General features: G+C 34.7%; 1 protein-coding gene across 5 annotated transcripts in view; it reads right to left on the bottom strand.

Moving 5' to 3' along the window:
* The window catches only part of NFXL1 (nuclear transcription factor, X-box binding like 1), a 73,600-nt gene that overhangs the window by 16,135 nt on the left and 44,839 nt on the right, over positions 1 to 12,626 (bottom strand). For all 5 annotated transcript variants that reach the window (XM_019829540.3, XM_045056407.1, XM_003985399.5 and 2 more), the window contains exons 16-18: positions 12,415 to 12,436; positions 11,841 to 11,981; positions 5,775 to 5,941 (exon numbers count right to left, since the gene is read on the bottom strand). In XM_019829540.3, coding sequence (XP_019685099.2) covers positions 5,775 to 5,941; positions 11,841 to 11,981; positions 12,415 to 12,436 — 330 coding nt within the window. The remainder of the gene's footprint in view (positions 1 to 5,774; positions 5,942 to 11,840; positions 11,982 to 12,414; positions 12,437 to 12,626) is intronic.

Genomic DNA, 12,626 nt, shown 5'->3' with positions numbered 1-12,626 from the left:
AAATTACTTACCTGGTCTGATAACTGAAACCTTCCAGCGCTTTATCTATTACCAATAAATCAAATGCCAAAAAGTCAATCACTGCAAAAAGGGAGTATAAAACACATATAAAACATGATCCCTTTAAGAGTTCCTGCTATTATCTTTCCCTGTTGATAGATCAATCATTATATTATCATATAATTATCATTTTCCTAACACTTCTATGAACGGTTAAAAACTGATGGCTCAATATATTACTTTAAAATTGATCCTGAGAAAATGCTCACCCAGATTTCTTTTTTTTTAAGTTTGTATTTAAATTCCAATTAGTTAACATAAATTGTAATTCAGTTTCAAGTGTACAATATAGTAATTCAATACTTCCATACAATACTCAGAGCTCTCATCATAACAAGTGCACCCCTTAACCCCCATCACCTATTTAACCCATTCTCCCATCCACGTCCCCTCTAGCAACCATCAGTTTGTTCTCTGTAGTTGAGTCTGTTTCTTGATTTGCCTCCCTTTCTCTCTCTTTCCACCCACCTTTGCTTGCTTTTTCTTAAAGAGAAAAAAAAAACCTACTTCAAATTGAAGAATTTAGTGAGCTTGTTTTAGGAAATCTTTTTAAGTTGTTTTGGTAAGCTATTTATTAATATTAGAAATTGATTCATTTTAGATTCAATCATTTTAGAGCAGTCTGTGTGCTTTTATATTTGACTTGGTGGGTAATTCAGGAAGTCATAAGCACCAGGGAATAAAACTACTTTCTAATCTACTTGAATACAACCACAACAGACATTGCATGAGTCAGTTAACTAGTGACACTCTTAAAATCCCTACCATATGGGGGCGCCTGGGTGGCGCAGTCGGTTAAGGGTCTGACTTCAGCCAGGTCACGATCTCGCGGTCCGTGAGTTCGAGCCCCGCGTCAGGCTCCGGGCTGATGGCTCGGAGCCTGGAGCCTGTTTCCGATTCTGTGTCTCCCTCTCTCTCTGCCCCTCCCCCGTTCATGCTCTGTCTCTCTCTGTCCCAAAAATAAATAAACGTTGAAAAAAAAAAATCCCTACCATATGAATCTTATTTTCTCTTCCCATTACCTTTCTTCTCCTTTTTATTCTTTCTTTCTTTTCCTGCTTTTCCTATTTCCTTTTAGTATACATAATTGCCAAAATATATCATAAATTTAGCCTAATGTCAAAACTATTATCTTAAATATGTGTTATCAAATTAGTATAAATGTACTCTAAGGTAACATATGCAATTTTCTTAGCAAAAATTCACTTAATAATTTCTGGCTCTCCCAGAAGTTGTACGTTTTCATCCTTGTAAGTATGGTGCTCACCTCTGAACTTAAGAGTTAATATCATTTTGTTCCTGTCATTTTATAATTAGTAATAAACTAATTTTTCATCTCTCTCTCAAAAATAAATACACAGTAAAAAAAAATTTTTTTTAAAGCTGCTTCGGATTCTGTGTCTCCCTCTCTCTGTCCCTCCCCCACTTGCACTATCTCTCTCTCTCAAAAATAAATAAACATTAAAAAAAAAAGAGGGAGGTGCCTGGGTGGCTCAGTTGGTTAAGCTGCCGACTTCGGCTCAGGTCATGATCTCACATCTCTTGGGTTCAAACCCTGCATAGGGCTCCGTGTTGACACTCAGAGCCTGGAGCCTGCTTCGGATTCTGTGTCTCCCTCTCTCCATCCCTCCCCCACTCGCACTGTCTCTCTCTCTTTCTCTCTCTCAAAAATAAACAAACATTAAAAAAAATTATAATTAGTAATAAACTAATTTTTCAACACCTGTCAATCTTTTATCTTTTGAATTCTAACAGGTATGTAGTTGTATCTCATTGTGATTTTAAGTTTTTATTTAAATTCCAATTGGTGTAAGGAAATGCAACAGATTTCTGTACACTGATTTTGTTTCCTATAACTTTACCGAATTTGTGTATAAGTTCTAGCAGGTTTTTTTTTGGTGGACTCTTTCAGGTTTTCTATATATAGTTATCATGTCATAGTGAAAGTTTTACTTCTTCCTTGCCGGTTTGAATGACTTTTCTTTCTTTTTCTTGTCTGATTGTGTGGCTAGGACTTCCATTACTATGTTAAATAACAGTGGTGAGAGTGGACATCCCTGTCTTGTTCCTGACCATAAAGGAAAAGCTCTGTTTTTCCCCCTTGAGGATGATATTAGCTATGGGGTTGTTATATATAGCCTTTGTCATTTTGAGGTGTGTTCCCTCTAAATCTGCTTTGTTGGGGTTTTTATCATAAACAGATATTATACTTTGTAAAGTGCTTTTTCTGTATCTATTGAAAGGATCATATGGTTTATATCCTTTCTTTTATTAATGTGGTGTATCACGTTGATTGATTTGTGAATACTGAACCACACCTGCAACTCAGGAATAAATTCCACTTGATGGTGGTGAATAACTTTTTTAATACATTGTTGGATTTCATTTGCTAGTATTTTATTGAGAATTTCTGCATCTATGTTCATCAGGGATATTGGCCTGTAGTTCTCTTTTTTAGTGGTAGCTTGTTTTGGTACCAAGGTAATGCTGGCCCCATAGAATGAATTTGGAAGTCTTCCTTCCTTTTCTATTTTTTTTGAATACTTTGAGAACAGTTATTAACTCTTCTCTAAATGTTTGGTAGAATCTGGTCATGGACTTTTGTTTGTTGGGAGTTGGACTACTGATTCAATTTCTTTGCTGGTTACCAGTGTATTCAAGTTTTTTATTTCTTCCTGTTTCAGTTTTGGTCATTTACATGTTTCTAGGAATTTACCCATTTCTTCTAGGTTGTTAAATTTGTTGGCATACAGGGGCACCTGGATGGCTCAGTTGGTTAAGCATCTGGCTCTTGGTTTTAGCTCAGGTCATGATCTCACAGTTCATGAGTTTGAGCCCTGCACTGGGCTTCACACTGACAGTGTGGAGCCTGCTTGGAGTTCTCTCTCCATCTCTCTCTGCCCCTTCCCCCCACCCCCCACTTCAAAATAAATAAACTTTAAAAAATTTGTTGGCATACAATTTTTCATAACTTTCTCTTATAATTTTTTGTATTCCTGTGGTGTTGGTTGCTATTTATCTTCTCATTTGTGATTTTATTTATTGGAGTCCTTTGTCTTTTCTTTTTGATAAGTCTGGCTTGAGGTTTATCACATTTTATTAATTTTTTTTTCAAAGGATCAGTTCCTGTTTTCACTGATCTGTTCTATTTTTCTAGTTTCTATAACATTTATTTCTGCTCTAATTTTTATTCCTTCCTTCTGCTGGCTTTGGGTTTTGTTTGATATTCATTTTCTAGCTCCTTTAGTATAAGATTAGGTTGTTTGATATTTTTCTTGCTTCCTGAGGTAGGCCTATATTGCTATATACTTCTTACGACCGCTTTTGCTGCATCCCAAAGGTTTTGGACCACTGTGTTTTCATTTTCATTTGTTTCCATGTAATTTTTTATTTCTTCTCTGATTTCCTGGTTGAGCTGTTCAATGTTTAGTAGTATGTTGTTTAACCTCCATATATTTGTGGTCTTCCCAATTTTTTTCTTGTAGTTGGACTTCTAGTTTCATAGTGTTGTAGTCAGAAAAGGTACATGGTGAGGCTTTAATCTTTTGGCATTTGTTGAGGCCTCTTTTGTGAACTACTGTGTGATCTATTCTGGAGAATGGTCCATGTACACTTGAAAAGAATGTATATTCTGCTGAAAATCATACACTTTAAACATACATTCAAGGAAAGGGAAAAGGAACTCCAGATAACTGTAGTAATGGAAGCCAACTCAATCCAAATATATCTATCTACATATCCTCCCCGCACAATCATTCAGCTCATTAATAATAAAATCATTCAAATCCCATGACCTGCATATAACCAGAAGATACAAATTTCTACAAATTTCAAATTACAGGCAAGTAGAAAAATAAATACCAATTCATAGCGAAGCTATTTCTCAAGCTCCCACAGCAAATCATTTCAGAGAACTAGTAGAGTTCTGGAAAAACTGAGCAGAAAAGAGAAGAGGGCAACTGAGCTAACATCACACCAGAAAGAGAAAGTCCACCCTAAATGTGAAAAAGTACTGGTAGATACGAACACTGACTAAAAGGAAGAAACTTTAAAAAGTACACAAGAATCAAGGAGTCAATCTTGGAAAGGCAACCACTCTGGACAAGAAGGTAAAAAGGCAAAGTCACACTTTGGAGACTACGTGACAAAGGGAAAAAGAAGCAAGAAAAGGAAATTTATACCCTATAAGACCAAAGAAAATCTCCTTTCTTTAGTATCACTAATTACTAAAGCAAAATTGCCCTCTTCACTCTAAAACAAAACTCTAAAGCTAAAAATTATAATAGTTCATTCTTAAAAGTTCAACAATGGCTCGGAGCCTGGAGCCTGTTTCCGATTCTGTGTCTCCCTCTCTCTTTCTGCCCCTCCCCCGTTCATGCTCTGTCTCTCTCTGTCCCAAAAATAAATAAAAACGTTGAAAAAAAAAATTAAAAAAAAAAAAAAAAAAAAAGGGCGCCTGGGTGGCGCAGTCGGTTAAGCGTCCAACTTCAGCCAGGTCACGATCTTGCGGTCCGTGAGTTCGAGCCCCGCGTCAGGCTCTGGGCTGATGGCTCGGAGCCTGGAGCCTGTTTCCGATTCTGTGTCTCCCTCTCTCTCTCTGCCCCTCCCCCGTTCATGCTCTGTCTCTCTCTGTCCCAAAAATAAATAAAAACATTGAAAAAAAAAATTAAAAAAAAAAAAAAGTTCAACAAAATAATTTTAATATATAAAAAGAATAAAATTTAACTTTTCCAATTTAAAAAAACAGTAGTCTATAGTATAAATGACAAAAGCAAATTTAAGATACTATTAACAGGCATTTTTCAAAGAGTATTTATGTTAAAAAAAAATGAGAAACAAAGTCATATCCCCAACTTTAACTTGAGTCAAATACACTTACACACAGCCCACTTTACAAACTTGGGTGAAACGGAGCTGAACAAGTTAGATAAATTATGTTAGATTGTGATTAAATAGGAAAAAAATGGTAATTTTTCCCCTCCACATAATTGATAAGCAAAAATATACATATTATTAAGTGTGCATTTTTTTAAGTAAAGGAAATATAGAAGTCATAGCCTAGTATGGCATATGCCAGAACAGCTACACTTGTAATAAAAGTCTAGAATTTAAATTTTTTTTTTAATGTTTATTTATTTTTGAGACAGAGAGAGACAGAGCAATGAACAGGGGAGGGTCACAGAGAGAGGGAGACACAGAATCTGAAACAGGCTCCGGGCTCCGAGCTGTCAGCACAGAGCCCGATGCGGTGCTCGAACCCACGGACCGCGAGATCATGACCTGGGCTGAAGTCGGACGCTCAACCAACTGAGCCACCCAGGCGCTCCATAGAATTTAAAAATTATGCCTTAGTAACTATGCGCACATCAAGTTTTGATCCAACAAAATTCTAGTTTGACACAGTTGCTTGACAATCTGCTATAGGAATATTTCTATTTTTTTTTTAAGCAGTGATTGATGAAACTTTTTCCCTTAAAACTCTTACACAGAATTCCCAAATGAAAAAAGCAGAATTGCCCTTGAAACCAGGACTAAGTATCTAGAAGGTGAGGGATTCTACATGTCTTTCTTCAGGTCTCTACTGGAAAGTCTAGGCTTCTAGTGTCTATGGGCAACGGTGAATAATGTTTCCTAAAGAATACTGTATAGGGTTCTGAATTACAAAGAAATACTGGTTAAAATAATTGTAGTAAATACTTCTTCAGTCCACTTACCTACATTCCACATAAAGGCTTGTGATCTTGCAGTGACATTTTATTCTAAGCATCTGAACACAAGGAGGACATTCTCCAGGGTGACATGGCAAAACACATGGATGGGGACAACCCAGAGGCCGTGATTTAGAGCACCCTTCTTCACACTGAAGGCATTCTGGGCCAGCCTGATGGGTAGTAAGGAAATAAATCATCTAAGTACAGAAGTTGAACATTTCTATATATTAAAACTACAAAATTCACATATCCCATTAAAAAAAAAAGCAATTTTGCAGCTCTTGAGAATATAGTTAATAAAATGGTACATGCTTTCACTCTTTAAAATTATTCAAAGTGAAAAAATATATATTAAAAATGAAGAATAGCAAAATTATCAATATCACCACTATTCACAAAGACTGTTATGTCTACAAACTTCATTAAATCAAACTGCGTCATCTGAAATTGTACTTGATTACATGAGGTATTCCTACTAAAAATTTAAATTACTTCCTAAAGAATGGTTCGTAGCAGAAAAAAAATAAAGAGTAAAACATTATCAATTCATTTCTGCCCAACAAGCACGATCACCATCAAACTAAAGAAATCAACACCCTGTTAATACATAAATAACAATTCCCAAAGCATTCAGTGTTCTGAAGATACTGATCTCATCTAGCCAAAGAGAAACATGCATAGAGGGGAAAAAGAATGACCAGAAGTTTATGTTTTAATGCACTTCAGTGAACCAAGATTACATTACATTTACAAGTAATTGTACTTCAAAGCATCTGGGTGGCTCAGTTGGTTAAGCTTAAGGGTAGAATTCTTGGTTTCTCCTCAGGTAATGATCTTACAGTTCTGAGATCAAGCCATCCATCAGGCTCTGTGCTGAGGGCATGAAGCGTGCTTGTTGTTCTCTCTCTCCCTCTCTCTCTGCCCCTCCCCAACTCACACATACACACATGTGTGATCTCCCTCTCTCTCAAAATAAATAAACTTGAAAAAAATATATGAAAAAAATAAATGTACTTGAATGTAACTCAAGAAGGCACCTCTCTCCTCTAGTATTTAATAATTTAACTATATCTACAAAAGGTTAAAAATTGTTATTACAAGACAGTATTTATTTTCATATGTCATACACGAAATAAGAGAGCTATAGACATGGATAGTGTCTTAAAGTTTAAAATTTTTTTTTATCATTCCTAAGTAAAGTTATGATTACAAACGAGTTATTATGTCAATAAAAACCCAAGCTACTTTTAACATACACGATTAAAAAGAAAAAGTATCTCGTGGGAGGGGGGAGGGGCTAAGTGGGTAAGGGGCATTAAGGAATCTACCCCTTAAATCATTGTTGCACTATATACTAACTTGGATGTAAATTAAAAAAAAAAAGAAAAGAACAAAAAAGAAAAAGTGTCTCAATTATGAACCATTCTTCTACAAATAATTTCTATTTTTTAATTTAAAAAGTATATTAATTTATTCACACTTATTCAGCGTTATGTGCCAGGAATCATTCACACACTGGGAATATGCAAAATGGGAGAGATCCCTGACCTAAGAAACTTAAATTTAAATGGGGGAGATAAAGAACATAACAGAATGTCTTCATAAATATTCTGAAAAAAGATAAAGCAGGATAAGAGAGGGTAATAGGAGCAACATTAAGAAATTCCTGTTCATATTTGAACAGGAATTAAGTTAAATAAGGGAGAAAGCCACAAGAATATAGAGTTCCAGAGTGGAAAAAAAACTAAGTGCAAAAGCTCTGACAGAAGAACAAATGTGTAATATTCAAAGAATAACAAGAACAAAAGTAGAAGGGAACAGGTGAGTGATGAATGAAAAGGTAGGAAATGTCATCAGAAGTTAGATCAGTATAAAGCCTTATTAGGCTATCATAAGGCCATCTGCATTTTATCCTGGGAGTAACTGAAAGCTACTGATGGGTTTTGAGCAGGGAGATGACACATGACTTATTTTGTTTTCTTACATTTTTAAAAGACGAATTTGGCTAACGCAGTAAGACAAACGTGGGAGTGGACAGCCTGGCTAGGAAAATACTGCAGAAATCTAGGGAAGAGGTGATGGTGGCTTGAATGAGAAGGTTAGTGTCAGAGGTTATAAGAAATAGATTCAGGGATCTACTTTGAAGATAATAAACCTAACAAGATTTGTTGTGAGATAAGGAAAGGAAGATAAGAAAGAAATTAAGCAATGTTCCTGTCTTTGATCTGCAGAATGGTGTAAAACTGATAAAACAACTTTCTGAAATGGGAAAGACTGGAAAAAGAGAAGCAGTGAATCTCAAAATATGCAAACATAACCAAAGATGACACACATAGTCTATCTCATTTGTTTCTTCCTGGCTATGTGGTACATCTGTAATAATCTTTCATTTAAATAAATAGAAGACCATACTGGGCTGGAAGTTAATATCAGGTAGTATCAGGGATACTACCTTCTTATTACTACTCTCTTGGTTATATTAGCATGAACAAGTCACTTGAAAACCTTCAGTTTCCCTATCTGCAAAAGAAGAATTATACTGATGGTATGGGGCTCCTTTGTTCCAGTTATGAAAAAAAAAAAAAAATCACTGAATCTATACTCGCTAAGCTATCTTCCTGGATCACTTCCAATATCAAGTTCTATCTTCCAGAAGAATCTACCTTAATTCAGAAATACAGCAAGACTGGCTGTCAAATATCTTACACAGTTCTTATTTTAAAAAGGGGAGACACTGGGGCGCCTGGGTGGTTCAGTCGGTTAAGCATCCGAGTTTGGCTCAGGTCATGATCTCATGGTTCACAGGTTCATGCACCACGTCAGGCTCTGTACTGACAGCTCAGAGCCTGGAGCCTGCTTCAGATTCTGTGTCTCCCTCTCTCTCTGCCCCTCTCCTGCTCACGCTCTGTCTCTGTCTCAAAAATAAACATTAAAAAAAAAATTTTTTTTTAAAGGGAGACAGGAATTTTAACCAAGGGAGCAATATTGGGATAATCTATAATAATTCCCCAATTAGTCATACCATCTTTTTTAAATGAGTTTTTCCTGATTCATCTGATGTCTAGAAATCCCAGAAGGATAGCAATCCTAATTATAAGCAAGGAGATGATGAGAAGGCAGAATAAACATGTGCAATATTATTACAAATTGGAAAATGAATCTTGATAAGTAAAATTTTTCTTTCCCGTTTTATTGTAATATATTTGACATTTCATAAATTTAAGGTGTTCGACATTTATATACTATGATTATCATCGTAGCAAAAATTAGAACCTCTATCACATTACAGAATTATCCTTTGTTTTTAATGGCTGAAATAATTAAGTTCCAATCTCTTACAAAGTCTGATGATTATAACAAAATTCTTTTTTTTAAATCAATGAAACATGACACATCATACACACTTGCTTGTAGCAGTGATTTTCAAACACTTTTGTGCATGATCAATCACTTGGCAATCGTTAAATGCTGAGGTATGACCTGAGATTCTGTGTTTCCAACAAGATTACAGGTGATGCCAATGCTGCGTGGCAAGGGTCTACCATATACATAAGTGTATACGAAATGTGTGTGTCATGTGTGATTATGTACCGATTTGTGCCCTTGGGAAATACACTCACTTCAAGTGCCATCAATCTCACACCTTTCCCCAATTAACCACAGTTCCACTCACTGCAGCCAGTGAATTAGACAATAGAGATATATCTGTTGCTAATTGTAGCAATCAGAGCCATAGCGTATAAGAACAGCTTTGACTGGACTGAGAGATCTACAGAGATAAGAAACAAAAGACTTTTGATTCCAGTCAATAAACGCTTTTTAAATACCCGATATTTAATATTTATTAATTTCATATTTTTAGTATGTTGTAAGCTCTGTGCTACAACTCAAGGTAGAAGCTGAATTAACAATTCCTGAGCCATTTGGGTCAAGAGAGACATACAAGGAGATCATCTCCAGTGGGTCTCAACTGAGATGTTACAGTAAGGAATTCTAAAGAGTTCATGATATATTTCATGTTCAATATATAAATTAGAATGATTGCAAAGTTATCCCCTAAATAATGTAATTTTCATTCACTTGCACTGTAGTAGCCTTCCTTGAGTGGGAGACAAAGGTGGACTTGTAGCTAAATTGAGATGAATTGCATGTAAGTTATAACCCATACTTTACCACAGCCATTGCCCATGAAGCAATGCTGGGATAATCCAAGATAATTCCACAATTGGTGTCTTATCACCTCTTAAAATGAGTTTTTCCAACTCATTTGATGTTCTGGAAATCTAGAGAAGATATAGCAGCTGTACTCTGACTAAAGTGATTTTGAATTATTATATTTATGTGAGTATGATTTTATAATTCCACTCTCTTTTTCATTTTATCATGAGAACATTTTTATTAAGGATCAAAGCACGGATCAATGAAGAAATTATAGGCAATATATCTCTACATATATGTCTGCACATGAGCAAGAATGATACTATGGACATTTATATTATCAGGCTTTACAACCACTGAATCAAAGACAAAAAAAAAAGTAACAATGCAAGTGAATTTTTCAATAGCATACAATTCATATTAATGATTTAAACATTTGAAAATTTAATGTTATTTAATAAAATGAATCTTAAAATCTTTGGCTTACTTCTCATTACACACACTTGCTAATAATATTATGATTCCCTATAGAATGGAAGTCTTTGAGAAAACATTAAATATTTTAAAAATATATAATTTTTTATATAACAAAGTTTATTTTTCTTTTTTTTTTTCCCCCAACATTTTTTATTTTTATTTTTGGGACAGAGAGAGACAGAGCATGAACGGGGGAGGGGACAAAGTTTATTTTTTATTCACACATCATGTCAAATGTAGGCTGGCAGGGGACTCCGGCAAATCAATGATTCTGGGATACAGGATGATGAGAAGTTTGCTAGCTTTTAACTGTATCACAAGAGACATACAACCTCCTCCATCATGGAAACAGAGAAAGAATGGTTAATGATAAATTAAGATTTCTCTAACTATTCCTGAAGTTGAATAACATTTCTGCCTATGTTTTATTGGCCAGAAGAACCTTGCATATGGCCTAGGAAATTCAGAGCAGGAGACTGACTATCTGTATTGTGTTTCAACAGGAATCTGGTATATTTTATTGCTATTTTAAATGATTTTGCTGGATTTTGTTAGTTTATTTGTTGATGAATTTAAATGTTTAAAAATAAAATTTAATAGGGGCGTCTGAGTGGCTCAATCAGTTGAGTGTCTGACTCTTGATTTTAGCTTAGATCATGATCCCAGGGTCGTGGGATGAAGGCCTGCATCAGGCTTCATGCTGAGCATGGAGCCTGCTTAAGATTCTCTCTCTCTCCCTCTGTCCTTCTCCCTGGCTCATACTCTCCCACTCTAAATATATATACTTATATATATATTTATGTTTTATGTTATTTATATATTATATACAAAAAATTTAGTATCATTTAAAATGTTATTGCTATATTTATTTTTCCTTGTAAAATGGCAATTTTTAGAGATCTTTCGATGGTTGACTTACATGATTTGTAAAATGCTTTTAGTGAATTTCACACACACATACCCTACATCTGTGATGCTATTTACTTTATTCCCAACAAAAGATTAGAAATTTATTAAAATTGTGGACATTGTCTATCATACATGTTAGGTTTAAAAAACAGCTAAGAAAAAATGTTCCAGAATTAAACTCAGAGATATAAACGGACAGAAGTGGAAGTGATATTGCTATCTACTATCTAAATAGATACGTAATTTCTGTACTTTTATCATAAAACGAAAGCCTATGTATTAGCACAGGTACAGTATGTAAAGAGTACATTAAAAGGCATATCATGAGCTAGCACAAAGATACAGAGAAATGTACACCAAGCTGTTAAAGCTGCTTGTATTAAGAAAGGCAAGGAAGGAGAAGAGATGAGGGCAAGAAAAAGGAAAATAGTTATAACAAAATGGAAAAATATTTATGGCATAATTATCCAAAAGAATGTTTCAAGCATACTATAAGCACATATATATTCAACCTAAGGATATTACCTTGTTTTTGCCAATGAAGACATCAATTTCAGTTACTTTGTGGCATTCTTTCATACATGTATGATTCTGACAATCTAAGGTTCGTCCACAGACTCTCTTACAAGAGTAGGGTCCTATAGTATGGCATGGTAGTGGACTCACCTTAAAAAAAAGGAAAAGAAAAGAAAAGAAAATATTAGCAACACACACACAAAACCTTCTGACCCATATGTCTGAAATGACTCTGTTATCATTTAAAAACAAGTTTCATAAAGGTCTAACACGTTTTCATTAATAATAGTTATTATCAAAATCAAAGTAACCTGTCAAAAAATCCAAAAAAACGAATGCCAAGAAGCAAAACATTCTATTCCTAAAAAGGGAAATTCAATATAATGATGCTATGGTGACCACACAGACATAGACTAATTCTCAAAAGCACTGTATATTTTAAAAATCAGCACATAAATTCTTGTACTTTTTAGAGCACTAAAAAAAACCACAAAAAACAATACTTTGACTTTGTCATTTCTAACAATCCCTATACAGTAGCATAGATTATAAGCTTTACTTAAAACTTGTACCTATAACTCACCTCATGCTTCCCAAGACATTCTCTGCAAGAAAAAAAATAAAATGAAAACATTATAAATTCTTCAAAAAGATTACCTAAAGCAAAGGTGCTAACGCCACTAGTTTTACTACATAAAAAAGCACATATGGAATAAGTGATTATAAAAAGATTGCAGGATACAAAATTAACATACAAAAGCCAACTATTCCCCCATATACCAGAAATAAACAATT

This window comes from Felis catus, chromosome B1 (assembly GCF_018350175.1).
Source record: "Felis catus isolate Fca126 chromosome B1, F.catus_Fca126_mat1.0, whole genome shotgun sequence".
Classification (NCBI taxonomy): domain Eukaryota; kingdom Metazoa; phylum Chordata; class Mammalia; order Carnivora; family Felidae; genus Felis; species Felis catus.
This window is presented reverse-complemented; position numbering and strand designations above follow the sequence as displayed.